General features: G+C 44.2%; 1 protein-coding gene across 2 annotated transcripts in view; it reads right to left on the reverse strand.

Annotated features, from left to right (window-relative positions):
• ERGIC1 (endoplasmic reticulum-golgi intermediate compartment 1) overlaps positions 1–26,904 on the reverse strand; it is a 101,500-nt gene extending 74,596 nt beyond the window's left edge. Inside the window, exon 1 of one of the 2 annotated variants that reach the window (XM_073355799.2) lies at positions 26,637–26,904. Coding sequence is in view for 1 of the 2 variants with exons in the window: in XM_073355800.2 (XP_073211901.1) it covers positions 26,637–26,656 (20 nt within the window). In the remaining variant the exon portion in view is untranslated. The remainder of the gene's footprint in view (positions 1–26,636) is intronic. The other variant, XM_073355800.2, reaches the window with a different exon arrangement.
• Positions 26,905–27,244: the final 340 nt, after the last annotated feature.

A 27,244-nucleotide genomic window follows, 5' to 3' on the forward strand; every position in this document is an offset into this window, starting at 1 on the left:
CCTGAGACCAGCGCTGGCATAGAGGCAACTTGCGCTGGGGTGGTCAGCGGAGCTGGTGCCAATTCTTACTGCATCTCCTTTCCTGCTTACCTTTCGCTGAACCCTAAGGTAGTGTGTGTGCTTACAGGAGCAGACACTAACAAAGACCCTTTCAGTCATTCTTTGGAGGCAGTCACCTCCTCTGAGTCTGAAGTGACAAGTGTATCAAATGTTTGAGGAGATGCAGCTTCAAATCACATGTCCCTAGATGTACGAGCTCTCAAAAGAGAAGGATTTACACAACGAGCACCTATCTGGGATGTGACTCTCCTCCAGAGAGAACAGGCATCAACTGTGCCCATCAACTGGGAGGCGAGTCCATTGCAGGCTGGGCAGGATTCAAAGCCAAATGATTCGGAGTCTGCCACATTAGTTGGCATGAAGCACATTACCCCACTGTACAGAGAAGTGTACAGGTTTCTTTGGGGCGGGAGGCGGGCATATTACTGACCTGACACTAGCATAGCAGGTGCCAATCCAAAGGATCCCAAAGCATTTTAAATAAACTCAAAGGTCACATCATTGGTATGCGGCATGTAAGCACCTCAGAGGTGGTACACCTTACAGCTTTTGTAAGAGTGACATGAAATTCTGCAATAGCATTCCTTTAAGATACAGTGATCTGCGTACACAAAAAGGAAGTGCATACCTAAGAATGTGAGAAGTGGCAACAAAGGAAAAGAAATCAAGCTGTCTGGTAGGTAAGTATTAGCAGCACAGCAGCAAAGGGAACCCTTGGCATCCAGAGGAATTCATTTGATGGGAACCAAGATGTTCTCCTCCTCCATCTAGACGAGTATCTCTGGGTACACTTCACTGTATTTTAAAACCCATCGAAGTGAATCACAGAGCTTGAGTCTGCAGATGTGGGGTTGCGCGATTGCACTAAAAACACCTGTGCAGACTTTGTGCTTGTGCTCTGAACCCCACCCCTACCGCAGGCTTTAGAGCTCATGCTGTAACTCAAGCCCAAATGTCTACACAGCTGTTTTTAGAATCATAGCATGAGCCCTGCAAGCCTGAGTCTGTAGACCCAGGCTTGAAGACTTGCTGCCACAGGTTTAAAAACTCAGTGTAGACATACCCTCACTACCTAGTATACAGGAACTGCTCCTGTCAATGCATGCAGGAACAGTGATGTTTGCAGATCCCCTCATTGGGCCTGGAGGAGCACTGTGGGCCCACCATAAAGCAATGCACGTAGGGAGAACAGAATAGCAGCCTCCCGACCAGAAAGGGCAAACGATGCTGAGCATGCCACCCAACCCAGCCTTTCAGAGTAGTTAAGTGACTCTCGGGGTCATTCTATTTCCACGTACTAGTGAATCATTCTGGTGAGTCACTACAGAGAGACATTAAATTCCTTAACCACCTACTCTCAGCAAGACCGCAGACAAAACTGAGGTTGGGGGAGGAGGAAGATACACACACGCGCGCGCACACACACACACACACCTACGCTTGTTTACTGAATTTTGGGGAGGGGAAGAGGTGTTCCACTTTTTGTTTAGAGGACTGCATTTTATATCCCACAAAATTATCTCAGCAGCCAAGCAAAACCGCAACACGCACAACCTCGCTGCCGAACAGAATTCACACACCAGCAATAGCTAAATGATGAAATTTGCAAAGAGATGATTCCCTTCCCCCACCATGCCACCCCATTTCATATGATTCAGATTTGACTTCAATGCTTAGAGTGGGTTGTTGTTTTTTCCCCCCACTAAAACTGAAGTGTATTTTTCCAAAGCAGAACTGCATATTAAAGATCAGCTTCCCCTGCCCCATCCATCTGCTTTTTGACAGACACTGGCCCCAGAGTGGCTGGTCTTGCATTAGTACAGCATGTACTGAGAAACGAAGGTGCCTAGGAGATGTGGTCAGAGCAAAGCATTGTTCTTCTCCTATTCCCCATGCTAAGAGTGGTTGTTCATTTCATGAGGACAAATTATGTACCTGATGTCACTGAAATGAGAAAAAAAAAATTGATTACACTGGGGCTGATGTATCTATGGCTGGTCAGTAAAACGGTCATAAGCCAAGCCATCTGAACTCCATGCCTATGATAAGAACATAAGAATGTGGATGATGAAAGAACCATGGAGTCTCCACCTTCTGCAGTAACCAGCTCCTGGCAAAAGTACTACTTTTCCGCAAGCACGTCTCATCCAGAAATTAACCCATCCTGGATTAAGAAGAACCGGGTCAGGTCAAGTTTAGCCTGAAATACAGGCTGCATTAAGACAAGCTTTTTACGAAACTTCACACCACGAAAAATGTTTATTTTAATTCTTCTTTTACTAGAAAGTTTAAACATACATTCCCTCACAACAACTGCAACCCAAGCACTATACCACCGTGCTAGTACAGGAGTACCTGAAAGTAAAACAGACTAGTCTCTTTTAATTGGGTGACGTTAAAGGAAAGCAAATGCACAGTCATATAATAGATTTGTAAAGTCTTTCAGTGTTTTAATAAACAAAGATAGTATTTGTAAGATTTTTAAGTCAGAGTGTCCCTGTTAATTAGTTGAACATGAATAATCCCTAGACGTCACCTAATGTGTGTGTTAGAATCATAAAATCATAGAATATCAGAGTTGGAAGGGACCTCAAGAAGTCATCTAGTCCAACCCCCTGCTCAAAGCAGGACCAGTCTCCAACTAAATCATCCCAGCCAGGGCTTTGTCAAGCCTGGCCTTAAAAACTTCAAAGGAAGGAGATTCCACCACCTCCCTAGGTATCACATTCCAGTGCTTCACCACCCTCCTAGTGAAAAAGTTTTGCCTAATATCCAACCTAAACCTCCCCCACTGCAACTTGAGACCATTACTCCTCGTTCTGTCATCTGCTACCACTGAGAACAGTCTAGATCCATCCTCTTTGGAACCCCCTTTCAGGTAGTTGAAAGCAGCTATCAAATCCCCCCTCATCCTTCTCTTCCGCAGACTAAACAATCCCAGTTCCCTCAGCCTCTCCTCATAAGTCATGCATTCCAGTCCCCTAATCATTTTTGTTGCCCTCCGCTGGATTCTTTCCAATTTTTTCACATCCTTCTTGAAGTGTGGGCCCCAAAACTGGACACAGTACTCCAGATGAGGCCTCACCAATGTTGAATAGAGGGGAACGATCAGTCCCTCAATCTGCTGGCAATGCCCCTACTTATACATCCCAAAATGCCATTGGCCTTCTTGGCAACAAGGGCACACCGTTGACTCATATCCAGCTTCTCGTAAACCGTCACCCCTAGGTCCTTTTCTGCAGAACTGCTGCCTAGCCATTCGGTCCCTAGTCTTTAGCGGTGCATGGGATTCTTCCGTCCTAAGTGCAGGACTCTGCATTTGTCCTTGTTGAACCTCATCAGATTTCTTTTGGCCCAATCTTCTAATTTGTCTAGATCCCGCTGTATCCTCTCCCTACCCTGCAGCATATCTACCTCTCCTCCCAGTTTAGTGTCATCTGCAAACTTGCTGAGGGTGCAATCCACGCCATTCTCCAGATCATTAATGAAGATACTGAACAAAACCGGCCCCAGGACTGACCCTTGGGGCACTCCACTTGATACCGGCTGCCAACTAGACATGGAGCCATTGATCACTAGACGTTGAGCCCGACAATCTAGACAGCTTTCTAGCCACCTTATAGTCCATTCATCCAGCCCATACTCCTTTAACTTGCGGGCAAGTGTTAACTGTCCTCTGGGTGAAAATGCTCAAATGATTTTGGGCAAGAGTACCACAGGACAGAGAAAAAAGTACGACTGTGTGCAGCAGCTATATTCATTGTTAAACAGTCACTAATTCCTGGTGTCTCTCATCACTCTCAAAGCCCAGGCTAGCACAGAGTGAAAAATAACAATTTAGAATAATCAATTACCTTGGGATCAGTCTGTAAACACGAAAAAGGTGACATTTGCTGAATCAATCTGTGAATTTCTTTAGCAATTAACTCTTAACTTGCTAGTACCACAGATTTTACAGTCAAAATTTGCTTTCAAATAATATTTGAGCTAAACATTTTGTTGACCTAGTCGAGCTGGAAATTCAAGTAGAGTTCAAAAACTGAGGATTTTATTGAGTTAAGGTATGAAAACGGAGAATGCAAGCATTAGAATATTCCCCGGGTTAGGACATGTCAGTATCAAATTCAGGCAGCCCCCACATTTTCATTAGGCTGCACACTGTTGTATTGACAATGCAGAATGGCACTGGAGGCATTTGTGTTCCACCATACATGCTGTGGTCTTGAGGCCTGTTGCTGGCAGAGAGCTAACCACTCATCCTGGGTAGGGAGCTATGTCCCTTACATCGCAATCACTGGTTCTGCAATATAACTAGGTTTGGCAGGTTTGATTTAAATAACTAGTGATCAGTAAAGGTCGATTTCATCTGACACACTGAAATAGATGAAAAAAAAATCTATTGATAACAGTTGGCTCCTAGAGCCTACAGGGATCCAGCATCACTGGCCCCGCGACCACGTAGAGCCATCTGCAGCCCTGGTCACTCGCTCACCGGCTGGCCATCCCCCGGAAAGGGCCGTTCAGCAGTGGGGTGGTCTCCCCTGCAGCAGGAGGTGCGTCCTCCTTCTCACTGTCCTGGCCAGGGGTCTCTGCCCTGCCAAGCCAGGACCCTCACCACGTGCCTCCAGGGATCTGGTGTCACCAACCTTGTGGCCGTGCAGGGAGCCCCGTGCAGCACCACTGGGAACGTTTATTTAAAAGACAAATATCAGAAAAAAACTAAGATTAAAAATATCAATCAATAATTAACCATCAAATTTACAAAAATAAATAAATAATGAATTCTGCCAACCCAATATATATAAGGCCTCCAGAGGAATAAACAGAAAAACAAGATAAAACCTGGCAAGGGAAAAAAACTCTCAAACTTGACAGTTTGAACTGCCCCAAAAGATTTCTGGTTCAGGAACAATCTCAGTCCTCTTACATCCTCTCTGGGTAGAATAAACTATACTGAGCCAAGGTTAGGTTCCTGCTCAGGGAGAGGGGATGTTGGCGGACAGCAGCAACATACACAGAACACGGTTTTTTAAATAAAAAGAGAGACACGACTCTATGCTAGTCACGCTGAGACTGCTTCCTGGGCAGAAGTACTCAAACATCAGGCAGGAGTCATGCAGCTCACTATAGTGAAGTATGTAATGAGAGTGGTGGAAAACCCACTTCACAGTGACACATCTGCAGTCAAGAGGGAAGCTGAAGAGTCATCGAGCCCACACTCTCCAAGGGCACTACTGTCTGTCATGACAGAACTCAGACCTGTCTAGGGCTGGTTATTGGCGTTTCCTAATGGGAGGCCCCTGGGGCTCCCCCACATCACAGAACCACACAGTATTGTCTGCACGGGGTTATTTCACCCCTATGCAGTGGGACAGGGAACGAGGGCAAGAAGAGCACTGCATTTTCTGAACTAACTCACACATGTTCTCATACCACAGGACCATTTATACAACGTGAAAACAACCTCCAAACCAGGCACGCCTGCTATCACTAAATGTTTAGGCCATACCATCCAGGATAAAAAAAATAAAACCAGGTTAGGAAACCTGCTTTAAAATGTTTCATCCAAGTGCAACTTTATTGCCAGTATGGAGGGGGCACAATTTGGTTAAAGCCATTTTCAGAACCTGGTTGCCCTTAGGCCCTTACCCCTGGATGGAACTGTGCTATTTACAACTTTGTTCAGAAATAGTTGGCAAGCACAGCTCTGCTCCCACGTAGTTTCATAACACTGCAAAAGAGAAGGTTCCAATGAATCCAACGTGCATGAAGTAGATTTTGTTAAACAAAGTCTACGTGGGACACCATCAACTTGAAATCTAGCCACTTAAAAAACAAAGTATGAGTTACCTGTTTCACCTGAAACTATTCGTATTTGCCCTTGGATCCTCTAGCCCTTTTCTGTGGCCTTACAGACATTTGCAGGGGACAGATGGACAGACACACACAAAAATACAACTCTGTAGCTGTGTGAAAGAGCCACACCAAGATGGGATGTTATTATAAAAAGGAGAAACACAATAAACCTGACAATACATGATCACTTTATCAATTGCATACGGTAAAATTAAAAAATATAAAGATTTCAATCTACTTTAGTTCTAGTAACTTCAGTTCTTGTTTCACCTATTAATATTACTTTTTAAATTGACAAGTGTTCCTTTCACCTAAACTTGCAGTTTCCTTTTTGCTTACAAACTAGACAGTTTCTCTCTCTTTAGAAGCACTCAAGGGCATTTGAATTGGATTTTTGACAGACCTTCATACCAAGAAAGAAGATTCAGATCTATAGCTCCTTCGTGGAACCAAAGAAAGATGAAATGGTATACAACGGTGCTAGCAGTAGTCTCTTGAATAGAACTGGGTACTGCATCCATCTCCATTACTGGCTTTTCCCTATTGCCCCCTCACCCTGTCAAATCTTTCCTGCAAATCAGAGAAGATGTGTGTGCATGTTCATGTATTCATGTCCATCCTTGACAGTCAGATTAAGTGAGAAACCTACGACACCAAGAGCCTCATTGCAAACCAAAAAGAGCTGAACCAAATAGAGTTTTCCCACAGACCTCATATATCAAGAATCCAGCAAGGTAATGTTTCCTTTTTACAAAAGGTTTGAATGATAAAAATGCATCTAGGCATATGCCACTGCCTGGCTGACATGACAGAGAGCATGCTCATTTCTTGCAGAGAGTGCACTCCTTAAACATACTGGTCAGTAATTGGGAGACAAGAGGAGGAAGAGACTAACACAGTACTACACATTTAACTTGCCATAGGCATGCTGCATAACAGTGTTATACCCACATACATTCATTTTAAGGAGGCCTCATTGTTCTTGGACATTGACTTGACTGTGCCAGCTAGAAATCTAACAGCTTAAGTGTCCACTGTAGCATTCTCTTCAGATGATCTGGAAAATTCTGTGACCTGGTGTTTCTCCCAGAGCAGAGGTATTCGCTGAAGAGACCAACAGTCAACAGGCTGCACTGGATGAGAAGGCAAAGATATATAAAACTGCAGCGACACAAATGCAGCTCTTGACCATCTTCAATATGGAGGTGCTGCATGCAGTGACTCTGGCTTCTAACAGGCCAGAGAGCACCAACTGCTGCTCATCTGTAGTTTCTCTGTGAACACTTAAAATTTGGCTTGTTTAGAAGGATGTAATCTAAAAACTAATTATATACTACAAAACCATCTGTAGTTATTCCATGTAACAACTGCGTAAGGACAAAGTTCAACAACTGCTGGTGAACTTGGCCAAGAAACTATTTCTATTCAGCTGTCATGAAAGGCACAAATCTTCTTTAAAAATTAAGTGAAGAGGATGAATTTAGCCTCAAAAACAAGAAAAAACAGAATCTTGGGGTTTGCCAGCCTCCCCTCCACCCACATACCAATCTCCCCAACTGCTGTCTCTGCCTCCTTCCCTGGGCATTTCTATTCTACTGTTGTATCATGAGCGTGCCACTCAGAAGGCGGAGTTGGGTGGTGGAGTCTATCAATCCAGATGTCATACACCCAGCCAGGACAGATAATCAAATCTCCCAAGATCAGTGTAGTTGTTCCTATTTTTATATTTGCCATTTCACGATACAGGAGATGCATTAGCAATTCAGCATGTCAGACATCTGTGTAACACACAGGCTTTTTTTGAGGGAAGACTGAGCAACCACAATCCAAATTTAGAAAGCATGTTAAAGAATATTCATAAAGGAGGATTTTTGTTCAGGTGAAGTGAGCTGAAATGATGGCCCTACAGAATCATGTTCTCCATTAGTATACAGAACAGGCTGCCCCTACACAGCCACCACCACCACCTCAATATTTTTCTGGAGGAAGCACCTCTAGTGCCAAGAAAGGAGTTTGCAGACCATGGCTCTTTCACAGTCTCTGCTTCTGTTCAGACTTCCTACCAAGGTGCCACCTTTTTGTGTGGATGCCTGTCCATTTGGAATTCAGAACCCACCAGCTCATTTTGCATAAATCAAACAACTAATAATTTGAGGATTGGAGACAGGGAGCACAGAGAAAAAAATCACTATAAATTTGGGCCAGATTAAGTCAGAATGATTTGTAGGCTAATTCTATTTCCAAAAAAGTTTTTAGGAAAGGCTGGATGTTGTATGGAGGAGATGAGAGTCAGTCACCAAATTGCCCTGAGAAGTTTTCTCCTCCTCCTCAACTTCAGTGTATTTAGGGCAGGGGTGGGTAAACTTTTTGGCCCGAGGGCCACATCAGGGAATTGAAATTGTATGGTGGGCCACGAATGCTCACAAAATTGGGGTTGGGGTGGGGGTCTAGGGTGGGGCTGGGGATGAGGAGTTTGGGGTATAGGAGGGTGCTCAGAGCTGGGACCAAGGGGCTCAGAGGGCGGGAGGGGGATCAGGGCTGGGGCAGGGGGCAGGTTCCGGCTGGGGGTGTGGGCTCTAGGGTGGGGCTGGGGATGAGAGGTTTGGCATGCAGGAGGATGCTCCAGGCTGAGATCGAGGGGTCTGGAGTACGGGAGGAGGATCAGAGCTGGGGCTGGGGGTTGGTGGGTGGGGAGAGGTTCAGGGAGTGCAGGCTTCGAGTAGCGCTTACCTCAAGCTGTTCCCAGAAGCAGCAGCATGTCCATTCTCTGACTCCTATGCAGAGGCACGGCCAGGTGGCTCTCCACACTGCCTCATCCATAGGCACTGCCCCTGCAGCTCGCATTGGAGTGCGTAGGAGCTGGAGCAGGGCCATGCTGAGGCTTGTGGGAGCTGTGTGGTATGGCCCCTGACCCTGTGTCCCAGCTGGAGTGCCGGAGCGGGGCTGAGCCACATGGTGGAGCCCCGACCCTGTGCCCCAGCCAGAGCGGGGCCAACCCACATGGTGTGGCGCCGACGCAGCACCCCGGCCGGAGTGCCAAAGCAGGGCCAAGCTGTGTGGTGCAGCCCCTGACCCAACACCCTGGCCAGAGCGGGGCCGAGCCACACGGTGTGGTTTACGGGCCAGCTTAAAACAGCTCGTGGGCCAGATCCAGCCCATGGGCCGCAGTTTGCCCACCCCTGATTTAGGGGGTGGGGGAGAGGAAAGAAGGACTCGCTACATTTTTTGCCACCTTCTACATGCTTCATGGAATCACAGTAGGCCTGAGTTTAGGAGGCGACCTTTTTCAGCCTCGGGGAGTTACAGCTCTGGATAGTCATATTGATGGCAGAGTTGGAGCGAGAGGCACGTCCTTCTTCCTAACTCCCTGTGGTATTTCTGTGGCATCCATTCTATATCTGCTAGCTGATTTACTGAACAGCGTTTGTACCCCTATGGTACATCAGCTACCTGGGCACAGAGAAAGTCATAATAGGACACAGAAACAAAGGAAAGCCAGGGAATAAAGTATTACGGGAATTGGAAGCATGAAGGAACATGAGTTAAAAGCCTACCTCTAGCTCCTCAACAACTTGAGGTACAAGGGGAGGAATGCTTGCCACCATTTAAATTCAAAGAAAAAAGCCCTTCACTAAATACTTTGTGAGGTAGTTCAGGATGCAAGATGGTCAGTGCAGGGCACGTGTGTAAAAATGCGTGTGCACACACAACACACACGCACGCTTGCTTTCCCTTCCCCCTGTTTCTTCTAGGGAATATGAAAGAGCAAAGCAGATTTTTACAGCACAACTCCATGAAGAGAGGGGGCCTGGAGGTGCCTCATGTTCCACCATGACAGCTACCTCCTCTGCCAAGACACCAAAAAACGAAACAAAAAACAAAATAGAGGAGAAATTACAAGGTGCTAGAAAAACTACATAAAGGGAGACATGAAAGAGGAACAAGAACATACACATAACCTTCTAGTGCTCTTAGGAGAGCAGATTTTACCACACAAAGCAAGCCACACAATACAGGGCTAGAAAAACAAGTTGTGAAGAACCACCAACTGTTCTTTCATTTCCTTGGGTCACTGCTCTGAAACAATGACTTTGGGACAATTCGTCTTTGCTTTGTCAGTAATGGTGGGCTAACAGCCCTTGAATGCTAGACAATTAGAGCAGTCCCATGAATGCCAAAAGAATAACAAGGCTGCCACTCACTCTAACACAGGTGGCCATCTCAAGTGGCCCGGGACCAGTCCATAACTTGTACTATACCCCTGACTAAATCTTGGGGTGCTCATGGGGGGTGGCCCAGGTGGCACCACGGGTGCTGGGGGAGCGGCAGCCCGGGCCGTGGGTGCTGCTGCAGGTGTTGGGGGGGCAGTTCAGAGTGAGCCTCAAGTGCTGGTGGGGCTGCCCAGGGGGTGCCGTGGGTGTGCAGGGTCGGGGGAGGGCTATGGGTGTACAGCCTTCCCTTTTTACTTCCCTAGCAGCTTCTTACAAAAGGAGGAGAGTGCCAGGTAAAACGTTTTCAAAAAGCAAATTTCTTACCATTATTATTACTAAGAACAATTTTTTTAAAACCCCTATTTACTTTTCAACACTTAGGACCACTGTCCAAGCTGAGTGAAAAGGAAAAGGTAAAACAATCAGAACAGCTGTGTCTAATTCACGTTGAGATTACCATGCACAAGCACATTGCGGTCTGAATCATAGAATTTAAGGCCAAAAGGGACCCTCAGATTATCTAGTCTGAACTCCTGTATCATAGGCCACCAACACCACCTAGCACCCACACACTAAACCCAACAACTAAAATTAGACCAAAGCGTTACAGCCCACGGGAGATTAAATGATTACGTGTCACAGGCAGAGAACAGGAGGGACTGAGATGCACCAGTGCCCGACGCCCACGTAATGGAACAGAAATGGTTATGTGAACTATACCCAGATAATTCTGGCAGGTGATCCGCACCCACACACAGCAAAGGAAGGTGAAAAATCCCCAGTGTCGCTGCCATTCTGACCAGGGGGGAAATTCCTTCCCAACCCCATGTGTATGGGCAAGATCAAGCCAGCCAAGCACCTGAGAGAGAGAGTATGTCTCGTGCCACCTCAGAGTCCTCCCTGTCCAATGTCCCATATCTAGCCAAGGCCATCCATGATGCTTCAGAGGAAAGACTTTTTTTTTTAAATCCCTTCCTGACCCTTTCAGGTGGCCAGCAAAAACCCCCCATGAAGCATGAACTTTCAGGATCAATTGAAAGAAAAACAGACACACTTCTGAAGTTTTGATTTGGGAGGGTGGGATGTTCATTTTGTTTTGTTTTGTTTTTTGTCTACTATTGTTGAAAGCCATATCTAAAGTCACAGTGACTCAGATTAGAGAAAAGGTTACTATTTTTTCCAGTTTGTTTACTTTGTGAATTTTACAGCAGTCTGGGTAGGGTTAAGGTTACTTTTCCCCTCATTTGGGTGTTTCACATAGCAAATGGGGAAAAGAAAAGAAAAAAAGTATGATTGTAAAAAACAAACAAAAGAAAACACCCACATTTCTCGGGGAGAGTTAGTGGTATAGTGTCTTTTTTTTAAAAAATGGTTAAATTTCAAGTTGAAGATGTCCCTTTAAATACAAACAAAATATTCATGGTGAGGAAATGGTTTTAATTGCCTGTTTTTTTCCAATCTGTTGCTATCCATGTTGTACCTATTCTGGGTGTAGATCTAGGATCTCACTCTCCAGAGCAGTTAAATAAGGCAGAACGTACCTTTCAACAGTACTAAATTCACTTACAAAAAGCAGAAAGAAAAAAAACAAATGCCTTAACCTATTGCCTTAGTTTAAACTGTGTGACAAGGGTAAGCTATAGCTGTACAAACCACTTTTTCCATTCTTTAGGAAAATAGTAATTTAAGATTTTATTTTGAGATCCTTTGTTTCCAGGAAGTTCCTTTGTTTCCTATCTAAAGGCAGCTACCAGCTCTGACGTATAGGGCAGAACACTTTGCACTTCTAATACAATGCTTGATAAATACTAATTATTCTTCCTGCAATGAAGCTGGCAAACGTTACCATCCCAATTTGACAGATGAGGAAACAGACATTGCGAGATTAAGGAACTCGCCCAATATTACACAGGAAGTCAGTAGCAGACCCGGAATAAGAACTCAGGAGTTCCTTGCTCTTACTGCTTCACTTTGAGTTTGTTTCTCTTTGTTTAGACAAAGTTTCCATATTTCCCATCTAATGGGAGGGGAGAGTGTAACATGAGGGAGAGGTGTTGGGACATATAAAGGCAGTAGAGTTCTGTGGTTAGGATGAAGGACTGGAAGTTAGTAGATCTGATTCTATTCTATTCCAGGCTCTGACTCACTGGGTGATTTTGGTCAAGTCACTTAACCTTTGTTCTTCGCTTTCTCCATCTGTAGAGTGGGGCTAATAATACTAACCTAAATTTGTAAAGTGCTTTGAGATCTACAAATGAAAAGCTCCAAAAGTGCTAAATGTCTAAGATCAAAGGTTTTTTTTTAAAAAAAAAATATATTTTGGAAGGTCTTTACTAGGGAAATTCAAGGAGTTTGTGAAAACCCCATGATACGTGTACTTTAAGAGCCATGGCTTTGATTCATGACAGTACTTAAACACATGCATTAAGCATAAATGACATCGTGAATAGGGATGCTTTCCTGAATAGAGGCCCAGTTTTCAGAAGGGTGTAAGCTAAACTGCATGTTCCTGTAAATCAAAATTTACATATGCAAACTGGGCACACACTGAGTCTGGCACACTGAGTCTGGCCCTGAATATTTGAGTGAAGATGGACAAACACACATTCAAAGCAGAATGAATAAGTCGCTTATTAAAAATACCAGCAAGTTACTAAAACACATTATGAGATTAGCACCTGCATAACAGTTGATAAGATGCAAATATCCTTAAGCAATCAACTGGCCTTATTTACAATAGTGCATTAAATATGTACTTCAGAAGGCCAGTTTTAGAAGGGTAATCTTTTTTCAGCTTCAGAATTACACAATGAAAACAGTTTGTTCTGAACTGTTTGAAGCAAGTTCCAATACGAACTGGAAAATTCAGGGAGGTGGAGGGTTTAATGTAGTTTTAAATTAACTTCTTTGTTTTAAAAACAGATAAGGTTGGGACTGCCACAAGACAAGTCACCTACACAATACACACACTCCTGCCACCTCACCACTTCTCATCAGTGCTCCTCTGATGTCCCTCCCGCCCTTCCTCTTTAACCTGATAGCTCTTTGCACTTTTAGATCCAAGGGTAAAGGACAGGAATAGATTTCTCTGCCAGCCAGTTCCCCCTCTTAATTCTGATCCCAAAGACATTCTGAAACAGAGAAAGTTTCTCAAACAAGGATGAGTACTGAGAACAAGCTAATGAGGTTAACATTATGTAGGATTGGCACATTCTGTTTTAATGCAGACAGTACATTCATACAAGTAGAGCCCGTAGATAACTGGACTGTAAGGGAACAGGGAGGAGAGGACATCAAAAACACTCTTGGCAGGAGTGTGGGTGCTTACATAGTATGGTGGTACCTAGATTGCAGTGTCATAACCTGCACCCACTGCCTATCTTCATACAGAACTCCTAGAACAGTGGTCACCCACCGGTGGATTGCGATCTCCGGCGGCACAGCGGGGCTGCTGCTAAGACAGGCTCCCTGCCTCCCACGGCCCCACGCCACTCCTGAAAGTGGCCAGCGCAGCCCTGGGGGCAGGAGGGCAGGAGTCTCCCTTCGCTTGCTTCTCCTGCCTGCAAGCACTGCCCCCACAGCTCCCACTGGCCGGGAACAGGGAGCTGTGGCCAATGGGAACTGCGGGGGTGGTGCCTGCAGAGACAGGCAGCGCACAGAGCCATGTGCCACCCGCCTCCCCCCAGGAAGCACAGGAGCGCATTGGCCCCTTCCAGGAGTGGCGTGGAGCCAGGGTAGGCAAGGACCCTGCCCTAGCGGCAGCCATGCTGCACCACCAACTGGAAGCCGCTGGCGGTAAGTGCTGCCTGGTGGGAGGCCGCACCCCAACCCCCAGCTCCCTCCCAGAGCCAGAACCCCAAACCTCCTCCTGCACCCAAACCCCAGCCCTGAGCTCCCTCCCAGAGCCAGCACCCCAACCCCCTGCCCAGTCCTGACCCCCCGCCCAGAGCCAGCACGCTGTACCCTCTTCTGCACCCCAACATTCTGCTCCAGCCCAGAGCCCCCTCGTACACCCTAACCCCCTGCCCCAGGCTCAGCCCAGAGCCCCCTCCCACACTGCGAACCCCTCGGCTCCAGCCCAGAGCCTGCACCCCCTCCCAAACCCCTACCCCAGCCCAATGAAAGTGAGTGAGGGTGGGGGAGAGCGAGTGGGGGGGTGGAGTGAGTGGGGCGGGGATTTGGAGAAGGGGCAAGGGCCTCAGGGAAGGGGCGGGGTAGATCTTGGGGTGCCCTTAAATTCAAAAAAAGTGATCTTGGGCATAAAAAGGTTGGAGACCACTGTCCTAGAGGCATCTGCCTATAGAAAAAAATATATATAAAGAAAACCAAACAAGTTACTTTTAGAACAAAAGGTACATTTACCCCCACTTGAACGCTTCAATAAGAGGATGCAAAAAGCTAAGAAAATTCTGTTCCTTTGTTGAATTGACTTCTTTGCCAAGAACCTAGTTCTCCTACCCCTGCTCCTCCCATCAGTCATACTATTCTGTATTATGCCTTATTAGCCAACTATATTCTGTTATGAGTTTGGCAATCTTGGTCCGCAAGTGCTTGTGTGGGTTGCTCTCCATCCTCCAGGAATATCAAATAAATCACTGTCATTGAAATGTGCCAACAGAACAAACTGCTTCAGAGAATGGAAAGAATGGAAAAGAGAGAGCTCAGAAGAAGCAGTAGAACACATACTTTTCCTTTGAAATTGTATATTAGGCACAACTACATTTCAGTGGAAATTAGGAGGGAGACAGTATTTCTAGACTGAGAGAGACTTAGCTGTGGATTTGTGCCAAGGAGTGATTTTTTTTTCTTCTTTTAGACAGTGAGAATAAAATGCCAAAACGAAGGATAGCAGAGTGTGAGGGAGAGATTTTTTTTTTTTTAAATAAAGTGAGCAAACCACACCTTGCTTCATCAAAAAAAGAGAAAAATGTAATGAAGAAAAAATGTCCAAGTAAGGGGACTGGTATTTAAAAGGAACCAAACCCACTGCTGGACTGAAAGCAAGAAAGAACGTAATTCTGAATGAAGCAATTAACACAACCAACAGGCAGGATGTCCACTTGGTCTTTAGGAGCCAAGACTAAAAGTCATTAGACTCAACTGCTGTCCTGCACTCTACAATGCCATGAAACAAAATCTGATCAAGTAAAGAAAGCATCAGAATCATACTAGAACTGAAAACATGTTAACTGTGGTACATAGCTGTTGCTAGTACTAACCTCACATGGTTTTCCTGAACAGTGAAGGACAGTATTTTGTCAGGATAATGGGAAGTGTGGGGGATGCCAAGAGGTGAGGAAGATAGAAGAACAGTCACTTGTTGATGTGGTTTGGACCTCCATGGTTTTCAGAGAAACCATGCTCCACTCAAGGAGACGACGATTTCGCCACCCCAAGCAGGGAAATTGCTAGAGCTCTGCTATCTATAACTGATTATGCTCCTACTGTACAAGTACTGTGAGAATTTCAAATGAAAAGTGCTCTGCAAGTAATATGTCCCTTTCAGAGATCGGGTAACTGAGGCACAGAAAGGTTACATTCTTTGCCCAAGGCCACAAAGAGCTGACTGAGTCAGGAATGAGTCCCAGGAGTCCAGACACCTTGTCCCAAGGACTAGACAATGCCGCCTCACTGTATACACCCTGTGACACATGGCCAGGGAGGGCTAAGCAGACTAATTGACCCAGGTTCAACCTTTAGAGACATTTTAGAAAAGTATGTAAATGGTAATCAGGGCCATTCCATGTTAGATAGGCTAGAACTTTAAAATGCAAACCTATATTGTTAGAGAATTAGAGGGGATACTAATTGTATGTGTTTAGTTATCTTATTAGATGTTAACCATGTAAACAGACAGTTCCTGTCTATTACTATAGCTATTGATTCAAAGATCAAAGGGAATATTAACATTTAGATGAATCTTGGGTGTAATAATGTCACTGTATATATGTCTCTTTAAAGTTTGTGATAAATGGCTTAATGGATAAATTGCCTTATGTTAATTTGTGTAGCTAATTACCATTGATGCTTAGGAAATTGGTCTACTTCTGAGTCTCTATGATTGCCTAATGTTCGTCTAAGGAATGTATGGTCAAGAGGCCTCTAGAAAACTGTATAAACGACTCTTGGGACCTGATCCTTTCATCTCCGATCTGCTTGATACTTTATGCAGGGGAAGCTTGAGTTGTAAGACTGAGATCTACAGTCCAATCTGGATTGCATTGAATATGAACATTGGACTTATTTTGCAGCTACAAAGTTCTTCATCTCTACTATAAAACTGATCTCAGAATGGTACTCATGTCTGTCTGTATACTGATCTTTTAATCAATTCTCTCTCTCTTTTCTTTAATAAATTTTAGTGTAGTTAATAAGAATTCACTGTAAGCGTGTATTTGAATAAGATCTGAAATATTCATTAACTTGGGAGGTAATGTGCCTGATCCTTTGAGATTGGTAGAACTTTCTTATATGATAAATAAGATTTTCAGTAATCCTCATCATATTTGACTTGGGTTTCTGGGTGGAGGCCTAAGGCTGGGTTGCTTTAAGGGAACTGTGTTTTGGCTTCTGGGTAACCAGTAAGGTATTACAAAAGCTGTTTTGAGGCTAGCTTGGTGTATCTAAGTACTGGAATGACCACCAACTTTGGGGATTGTCTGCCCCATTCTTTGCAGTTTGCCCTAATTAAGTAACCTCAGTGTGGTTCCCGTGGGACCCTGGCCACACACCCAAAGCACTGAAGAGTCCCCCTACGTTCCTAAAGTAAAATTGGACAATATTGTACAGACAAATATCATTCCTAATACACTAGATTTCAGGCCACAATACGCTCCTTTTTCCAGGGACACCAAGATGGCTCCAAATATTTTCTGGCTGCTGGTATATCAAGCAGCATCTCAGTAACTATCCTGTGACAAAGCTCAAAAGGTGCAGCTGCCAGATAAGGTTCTCTTATCTGCTGCTCTCTTCCCTTCCGGACCAATTAGAATTTAAATTCCCTAGCACCCTTCTATGATCTTTGTATTCTTTTCCAATTACAGAGGATTCATCTCAGTAACCAACCATTTGAACTGACATGAACAAATTCAGCTGGACCATCTTTTACTTCCTTAAAAGGCTTAGTTGGGGCCAGTATTGCGGTCCCAGCTTACCTTCCAGAAAAGAAAGATTTGATAGTTATCTAGGATCCCAATTTCACTATGGCCTCCCCACAAAATCCATAAAATCTCTAATTTATTCTCCTGCACCTGCTGTGCTACAGTCATCCATTGAAGCCAACGGAATATTAAGAGTTGTAGTTCAGTAACATTCCCTATCTGAGCCATTGCTTGTCTGCTATGGAGCATTTATTACAGCAATGTTTCTGTCACAAACCTTTTACTGCATCAAGGACAGCCAGGGTTAAAAAAAATTTAGGTGAAACATACCACTAAGACTTCCACTTACTGTGTTCAAACCCTGTAAGGTGCACAGGCAGTGGGAGTACCTTTGATTTCCTTTTGAAACAGATTGTATTACCACAGGATTAGCTCAGATCAGACAGCATCTGGCTTTCAGTGCGGTTCCTGTTTCTGGCCCAGTTTCCAAGAAAAGTTTACGAAGGAGCAAGGCACACTATCAAATGCCAGTGAGGGAGAGGAGACAGTTACATCTTATAATTTGGATGGGACTTAAATCAATGCTCTCCAACAAGGCTAAATCTTATGACAGTCCACAGGCCCAGTTCTAATCTGTGAAGTTACTCCCAATTTACACCAAACATCAGTATCAATGCCCAAGACTTCACCCTGGTTACGAAACATGGTTACAGTCAGATCTACACTACAAGTTGCAACAGTGTTTTAGCAGGATCCCCAAAAGTATTTTACCTGGAGCATGGATTGGCCTATGGGCAGATGGCAGGGAGAAGGGGGGCAAATGACTTCGGTCGAAGTCTCACTATTTCAAACTAAAATTGAAGAGAGGTATGAGAAAGTGGATTTGTTATGTTACCTTAACATGGATTTGTGCCCGTTACAAAGCGTTCATTTGTTATAAATGTCAAATCTGTATTTCTGACTCCTTGTGGTTTTTCCTGATAAAAGTTTAAGATATGCTTCATTAAAGAAGATTTTTCTTAAATGCTACAACAACCTGCAAAAGCAGTTCAAAAGCTGCCACCTTTTTAATCACACTCTATCCAACTGAAGTCTCTCTTTACAATGGGTATTTTCAGTCACTGAACAGCAGAGTTACTAGCCAGTTAACTCTGATTTCAGAGCACTGATCACTATCCACACTTTCAAGAGTTTAGAAAACTGCTTTAGGACATGGGAGATTTTGTAGTGTGGATGGGGGAAAAGATTATTATTTCAACCAGCCTTTTGCAGATTAAGTTTTCCCTGCTTTTGGGCTCAACACAGGATTAACTGGATGAAGTTCTGGGACTTCTGTCATACAGGAGGTCAGACTGATCTAATGGCCCCTTCTGGCCTTAAAAATCTATGAATCTTTTCAATAGGTATGTACATATGTTTTACACTCAAGCTCTCTCAAGCTTCCACTACCCTTGGTTAATTCATGCAATGTTGCTACAATCCTGTGCGCAACATCTGATGCAACTGTTTGCAAGTCAATGAACTATGATGTCACAAAGTGAAGATTGTGGCTTCAATGAATGAACTAAGAAAGACAACTATCTTGGTAAAGTGAAGTCAAGAAGAAACAAGTCAAAGCTAACTGAAGCTTAATATTTTTCTTCTGTCTTTGGAGTAAAAACCTTGCACTTGAGCAATTAGATTTTAGAAGGAACAGAGGGGCTATTAAGGATACCTGAAAATAAAATAGTATTTATATATGGATACATGGATACATATAATCACATTACCTATGGCACAAGCTTCACTAAAGTTCTTGACACTTCTAGAGCTTCTGCACATCCCAACACTTCCTCAGCTTCTTGCATGTCTAGTTAACTCCTGGGATTCTACAGTAATTCCCCCCCAAAGACATCTTGTTTATTTTAAACAAACTTGGGGGCAAGCCAGTATCCCGATTGATACCAAACTGTGGCAATTACATACGATTCCCGCATCAGGTGCATTTGGAGAGGTTGTGTGTCACTCTACACTGTGCCATATCACTGGTGAACACATACCCCTTTCCACCCTGGCGGCGACTGTGTTATAACATAAAAAAATATGGAATGACAGGTATTGTGTAAACAAGTGCTTAGTTATCACTTTACAGCTAATAAAAATGCAGCTCTCTCTGGAGTGTAAAGCAGCAGCTATTTAACAGCACAGAGCAACACTACAATTTTTACTTATGCATGCATAAATTAGGCCACAGAGCGAAGAGTACACCACCCAGCTGAATCATATACAAGAGTCCATGGAGGACCTTTATCAATTCTGCTGAATAAAGGCATGGTATGAACATCAAGAATTATTGTCACTAAAGTTAATGTCCCAATTCACATAATTTACTATAGGGCACATACCAAGGTTTGCACACTGTGATTCTAAAGCAAAAAAAAAAATAAGCGCAACACATCTCATCAGGAAAAAGCCATGCAAGTGGAAAGCTGGCATTAATTCCCCACCCTTACAGAAACACACACCCACTGCTACCTAGCACCAGCACTTTATATTCTACACAAAGGGCACCCAGAGCTTGTTTGAAAAAGTGTTTTTGCCAAATGAACTACCACTGTACATTAATGCAGCTAGTTAAACAACATACAGCAAAAGCAAACAGACAGATTGATAAAAAGCAAACTACTACTGGGCTATCAGCAATGCAGACTCATTTGAGTCCCTACCAAGCACCTTGGAGATTCCAAATTGAAACTATCGACCAAATATGTACTTTTCCATTAGGCATTTGATATGGATCTGGAAATAGTGATGCGTCATTTAGTCAGGAACTCTACTCAAAAACATACAAATGGTGAATTTATAGAAAAGGAGATATGGAAAAGATGTTCTCCCAACTAACCAGCATTTTGAGTGTCACATCAGGATTTCGAGTTGCAAATCTTATGAATCTGTCAAAGAAAAAAAGAGTCAGGAAGGAAAGTTGTGTGTGTCTTCTTTAGAAGTTTGAGGACTGAAAAAAAAAAAACCAACACTTTTTTCCTGGGGCTCACAAGTAAATGCAGAAGTTCTTTATGGAATCATAGAATTCAGAAAAGAAATTTTGTAAGATTTTAGAGTAGTCAATAATCTGTCAGTTTGAAGCCAGTTTTTAATGGGTAGACAGGGAGAGAAAAAGGGCAACATAACACTGCCCTATAGTTCCTGCTGCAGTCTGCTTCACCAGCTTCTCTAATACTCCAGGCTGTGTAATTCAAGCATTACTTTGTCCATTAGCCATCACAATGGATGAGTTTAAGCTAAAAAAAAAACCCAAAACAAACACATATATGCTTTACCCTCCACTAAAAGCAACACGGTTGAAAGCATGTCAGCTTCAATTAGAGATGGTCCTACTCGCTCAGGAAAGACAAATAAGAACTGAAACAAACATTTGCCCATCCCCCAACAAAAAGTATGCTTTAAGGTGTGGATTACAATAGTCATCCCAGGGACAGCCTCCTTTCAAAAAAAAAAAAAAAAGTTTTTTACAGTTGTGCTTAGGGGCCAACTGAGAATAGGGCTCCATTGTGCTAGGCTCCATACCAACGGAATAAGAGACAACTCCTGCCACTGAGCACTTCCAGTCTGAGGCCAGGCCTACACTAGAAACTTCTGCTAGTACACTATAGTAATTTTGGTTGAGTGTCACTTTTTTTATATTGCCAAAAGCCCTGGGGTAGATACAGTCATACTTGTACACAAATGCTTTTGTCAGTACAGCTCATTTTGCTCAGGAAACTGGGATAAGCTATACAGGCAAAAAAAATATTTGTTGTCACTATAAGCTGCATCTACACTGGGAAGGTTTGCCGATATAGCTATACAGGTAAAGGCAAACCTTTTCTAGTGTACACTAGGCTTTATCATTTAAATCTAAATCCCCTCTAAGCCTGGCTCCTTCCCCATGCCTCTGAAACCTGTGCCCAATGTACTGGTGAGCTCTATTATTCTACTCACAACATCAAGCAATAAAAAAAAACAGCAAAATTATTAAATGATGGGAAGTAAGTTCTGAATTGCTCCATTAGCTATAAATGGTGATTTACTATCCAATGCCGGAATAGCACAGCACTGGGATCTATTAGCACATAACTTTGGAATTGCCCACAGTTAAAACAAGATCTTAGTTACAGTTACTTTAGTTTATACTTGCTCGCAGGCTGAATAACAGCAGTTTAATGGTCCTGAAAGAATTCAAAAGCCTCTGTGGCTACTCCACAGCCAACTGTAACTAGCTTTGAAATGAGAACTGCCAGACAGTCAGCCACAAGGACAACAATAATACATGTGGCAAAGTTTCTCTCTCCACCTTGTTACCCAGTTTCCAATGCACAGACACTGTTCAATGACCTGTTCATTGTACTTAGAATTATGAAGAACATTTATAATTCCAGGGTCTCTTTCCTCTCAGAGATACTGCTCTCTACTGAAGCAAGGTCTAGCAAGCAGTTACATCATGCATCAGACACATTTTTGCCACACAATCCTCATTCAAGATGGGCCAAAGTTACAGTTTAATTTACGCATGCTTCTAACTTTCACACAAGTTGCACATGGTAGCAGGGCCGGATTAAGACCTTTAGAGGCCCTAAGCACTGAAAAGATTATGGTGCCCCCCAATATGTAATTCAAAATAAAAACAATACGATACCGTAAATTAAAATTTTATTTTTCGAAATCACACAAAACTTACATGTATGCTGAAATTAAAGTAGCTTCTTTCTAGATTTTCTGATTGCAAAATTTTGGATAAATTCATCGAAGCTGACTTGACGAAGCATGTCTGCTTCCATACACAATAGGGAAAGTGAATCAAGTCTGTCCTGACACATTGTTGTTCTCTGAGGGTTTTTTATTCTTTTCAGCTGAGAAAAAGAGCGTTCTGCGGAGCAGTTAGTAATCATCAATGTTAGAAAGATATGTAGTGGTTTGGAAATACACATTGTATTCCATCTTTCAATATTGTGTCATGAAGATCAATGTGACTGAATTTCATTTTTCCTGTTTCATGAAACTTTGCACGCATATAACAGTGGAACTGCCATACTTCTCCACAGAGATTCATGTTCAAGTCAACAGGGTATGAGTCAACTAGCTTTCGGGAACCTTGTGAATACTGTTCGTCAGATAAGTCCATATCATTTAGAAAAGAAAATCTACTTGATACCTCTTTGTACACTTCATCTCTCCTCTTCGTATGAGCTTCAAGTGTATCGATTATAGCGTAGTAATTAGATATGAGAAATTTGTCTCTAGGATTCAATGCTACTTCTGTTGCACTGCTATCATTTGCTTGTTTTTTCCTGATTCACTTGAGGGACTGGGCTTCTTTGTAGTTAGTATCAGGCAAGATATCTTTTGATATGTCTTCAAATCTTTCAAAATCATTCCTCAAAATGTGTAAGTGGTCTGCTAATGATTGACAGAGGTCTGCACATGTTTTCAAATCCAATTCTTTTTCCTGGAGAGCTTGACTTGTGTGAACAAAGTGTTGTAAAATTTCATTCCACATGGTCAACATGAATACAAACTCTAGTTCTTGCATCTTGTTTGCAATGGTTTCTGCCTCTTGTATAGTTTCTCCCTTTTGTGTTTGATCTTCAATTATACTTTCTAATGCATCCACAATCTTTGGGTAGGACTCCAGAATTGCACTTGTTGCCACTGCATGTGCCTCCCAGCGAGTATTATAAAGAGATTTCAACACACAATCATTGCCCAAATATGTTTTAAGAACTGTTTTTGAAATATCAAATTTTTGAAAAAAAAAAAATCTCTTTTTTTGGTGCCCCCTGCTTTGCTGGTGCCCTAAGCACGTGCTTAGTCTGCCTATTGGGTAATCCAGCCCTGCGCGGTAGCATGCATGCACAGGCACATGAAGGCAGCGTGGGTTCCTAGAAACATCTGCAGCTCCCCATAAAACCTGCAGCCCCAGTTGTTTGGCGACTGTAGTAGAAAGGGTGGTGTGGGATGAAGGTGTTCTGACATGAAAAACAGAGACCAGGGTAGGTGTGGAAACATTTGCATTTCATTTGTAGCCAAATATTGGCTGAGAGAATAAAAAGGCACCAAGGCTGTGCATTATTAGGATAAGATGTTTTGTCGGAAGGGCATATACCTGAATGGCATGTGCTTCAGTCTTAATACAGACCTAAAGTAGTATGCACCAGAGATTTCAACCTATAAAGTAAGGTCTTAATTGCTTACCTACTTCACAGATGGATTGCAGGGATTAGTCATTATGTATAAAATGCTGTGAAGATGAACAGCACTAGATAAGTGCTCAAGTATTATTAAAACCCTAATGCCCTCTGGTTGTTCATTCATTCTAAACTAATTTCAAGTGAACACATTTCATTATATTTTAAATTGAAATGAATTCAGTGTTCCTGAAAATGGACAGCTTGACAGCACAAGAGATAAAAGTTCTATTTATCCACAAACAGATACTGCATGGAGCAGGGCTACAGCACAAGCTTTCCCCTGACTCCTCTAGGAGTGAGGGTGTTCAGTCTTCATAGGCTCTTCAGTCTTTGGCCTCTCATGCAATTACTAGCATCTGTGACATGTATCCATGTCCACTAGTAGATGGATTGGGACTCACCAGCTCATTTTATATGCTGGTTGCTGAAAAGCTGTGAAAAGGCAAATTTTGGTCACTACTGATCTAGGAGATAGGAGCTACAGCCACAGCTTCTCACGACGATTTGCAGTCTTGGTCTCATCTCTATTCAGGGCAGCAAATACACGTTCCTTCATGTTTGGCTGGCCAAAAGGTTGTTTTTTTCCTGGCAGATGAAGACCTCACTCCATTCATACCTTTATCATCTCCAGTCCAGACTATTGCAATCCACTCTATCTAGAGCTACTCTGCAGGGCAACATAGTTCTTACAGAAAAGCGCTGTGTAGTTTGAAAATTTGTCCCTCACCAACAGAAGTTGGTCCAATAAAAGATATTACCTCACCCACCTTGTCTCTCTAGTATCCTGGGACCGACACGGCTGCAACACCGCATAGTTATATTTTGTCAGACATGATAATTAATTTCTGTACCAAAAAACTGGTATATCCCAGAACCCAGTAGTTTGAGACAATTTTATGATTGTCATCTTAGATGAAAGCTAAACAGTTTTTTTTTTGTAGTTTACATTATGTAAGATGACACATTTTAAAAAAATCTATTTTTAGCCCTCTGGGTTGCCAAGAAACAAAGAATGCAAAGTTTATCTGTGATTTTGAAATCTCTCAAATATAGCTCTGAACCAACACCTCCAAATTCTGGGGAAGTTTGGATCAAACTTTATAACCCCAGGTTCATTTAATTTCTCTGCCTCATCCTGTTGTGAACCATCAGCCCTTTCCTTTATTTTAGTGAGCTTGTGTTTCCACCTGGGTTTTGAAACTTGGGAACAAGAGGAATTGCATTTATCAAGCCACCTGAAATACACCTCCCTCTCATACTATTATAGCAGTTGCTCCAGATCCCATTATAAGCCCTATTTTTCCACATACCTCTACTGTCTGCAAATAGAGGCCTCTGAGGTTTGAAATTGGCAGCCTATCTCCAAAGCTGAGGAATAATTCTACCACCAAGTTTCACGCAAATCAGACGGGGGCTTTGAAGCCACGGACCGCCCAAAATCCAGTATGACTTAGTGAAATTGCATTGTTTCCAGCTAAGCAATACTCCACTGTGCTCATTCCACTAGAAGCAATTACCCACTGGAGCAATAGTGCCTCAAAGAACACAACGAAAATCCCACTGAACTGTATAAATAAGAGTCCTGATTTGGAGTTATGGTGGACAGAGAGAAAATGACAGTTTTGTTTGGGAGGGGTAAGGTACTGTAATGTTCCCAGTTCCTCCTAGCATCTCACCTCCTGAAACCAAAGGCATCCCAAAGAGGGCACAGATAAGATTCTATAGCTTCTTAGTTGGGAAGTATCATCTTAATTTTACATTTCCCAGTTCTCCAATGTTTACCGTGCATTTTTAATTGTAAGGGGCACATGAGGACACCTTAACTGCATATTTTCTGCTCTTCCAGTGCAAGTTTGGGGAATTAAAAACTCATGCTCAGGAAGAGCATGATGACTACAAGGAACTATTTTGCCATTGCAAACCTCATGTTAACCAAGTTTTTTAAATATGAATCTAAGTATCTATGAGGCTACATGAAGCATGCACGGCAACCTCATTTATAGGTCTGTGTCTCAAGACATAGGTTTGCTAACAGGAATGCAGGAGAGTACAGGTTGAGATGTCCGTGCTATTTTGATTGATGAGAACGTCAATGCTGTCAGTAGCAACAACACACAAAGCTTTAGTTACATGTAGCCTTATCATAACAGGCAGCCCCCTAAAGAAGCTTTCGTACTTGGTAAGAGCATTATACTGGGAACAAAGACCTGTCAGTGCCTCTCCCTGCAAGGAGAAGAAGAGAGGGCAGAGTGCTCAACTCAGCTCTTTTGTTATTGTTTGTGTCTAAAGTAATGAAACACCCCCTCCACCCAGCCAGTTTAGGAATCATGCATCATCAAACAAAGGGTTCTACCTCTCCCCCCAGCACACCCACATGACCTCAATGCTCTCTATAAAGATCCTCAACACCCACTTTACACAACATTATTACATAACAGCATTGTTGGAAGAACCTCCAACTTCCCATGCACCTTCCCCTCAAAACCTAGTCCCCTTCCCCTGGCATCCTGCCCGCCCCCAGCCTCAGGGCGGCCTCCATACCCTCTCCCCAGACTGCTCTGCGGCTTGTGTTTCATTTCAGCCTGTGTGAGATCATAAGCAGTTTGAGGCAGGACTTTACCTTGTTTTTGCACAGCACTGGGCACATTTATGGTGTTATATAGTAACATGTTTTCTTACACAAAGATCACACCCCTGCCTGTGTTTCAGCGAGCGCTACCCAGTGCTTACGAGACACTCGCACAGGTTGCGCCCTGAACTAATGTACACGTGGGAAAAAGCTCGGCCGGGGGCGTTCAGCGTCCCCAGATGAGGCTAGGCCAGGTTTGGCTGCGGAACGGATACAACTGTGCACTGCACGCTACGAGGGAAGAACATCACCGAGCAACGGGGCACCAGCTCGGGGCGGAGGAGCAGCCCCCAGGTGCCCAGGGCTGCAAGGATCCTGTGACTCTTTTCTTCCCCCACTCCATGCACGGCTGGAGGGAAGGGGCTGCATCGACCCCTCCCGCAGCGCGGGACGCCTTGGCGGATATCGCCGCGGACAGCATGGGATGCTCCGGGTGTCCCCCTCCCGCGTGCACTAGAGGCCCTAGACCCCGGCCTCGCGCCGCGGTAAGGTCCGCGCGCAAGCAGCCCCCGGGGCCCCTCCCCGCGCGCGGGGGCGGGGGGCGCCCCGCACTCACCTCCTGAAGTCAAAGGGCATGTTGGTGGCGGGTGCGGCGCAGCCTCCGGCCCCTCCCCCGGCTCTCTCAGCCTCGCTCGTGCCGGCCCGGCTGCAGGGCCAGGAAGTGATGGGCCGCGAACCGCGTCCCCATTGGGCGGCCGGCACCGGCCACCCCAGCCGCTTCCGCCGCCGAGTTAAAGGGCCAGGAGAGGCCAGGCGGCGCGGCCGGTTCCGGGCCTGGAGGAGCCGCTGCCTGGCCTTGGGCTGGCACTCAGGAGAGCTGGCTGTGCCACTGCCCTGCTGGGGGACCCTGGGCAAGGGCTTCCCTCTCTGTGCCTCTGCCGGAACCCCCTCCCTCTTCGTGTGTACAGGCTGTGAGCTCTTCGGGGTAAGCATTGCGTGTTTGTACAGCGCCTAGCACAGGGGGCCTGACCCCGCTAGGGGCCTTTCAGCCCAAACAGTAATCACCCTTCCTACATACTGAGCTACTCCAGGGGCAGTTGGGGCTGCACTGCAGGGAGAGCCTGGGCCCAGTAAACTGCAGCCTGTCTTTGAAAGGGGATGCCTCAGATCATCATCTCTGTGTCCAGCAGTCAGTGGAAACTGAAAAAGCAGCTGAGGAAGGGG

This window comes from Lepidochelys kempii, chromosome 8 (assembly GCF_965140285.1).
Source record: "Lepidochelys kempii isolate rLepKem1 chromosome 8, rLepKem1.hap1, whole genome shotgun sequence".
In the NCBI taxonomy this organism is placed as follows: Eukaryota; Metazoa; Chordata; order Testudines; family Cheloniidae; genus Lepidochelys; species Lepidochelys kempii.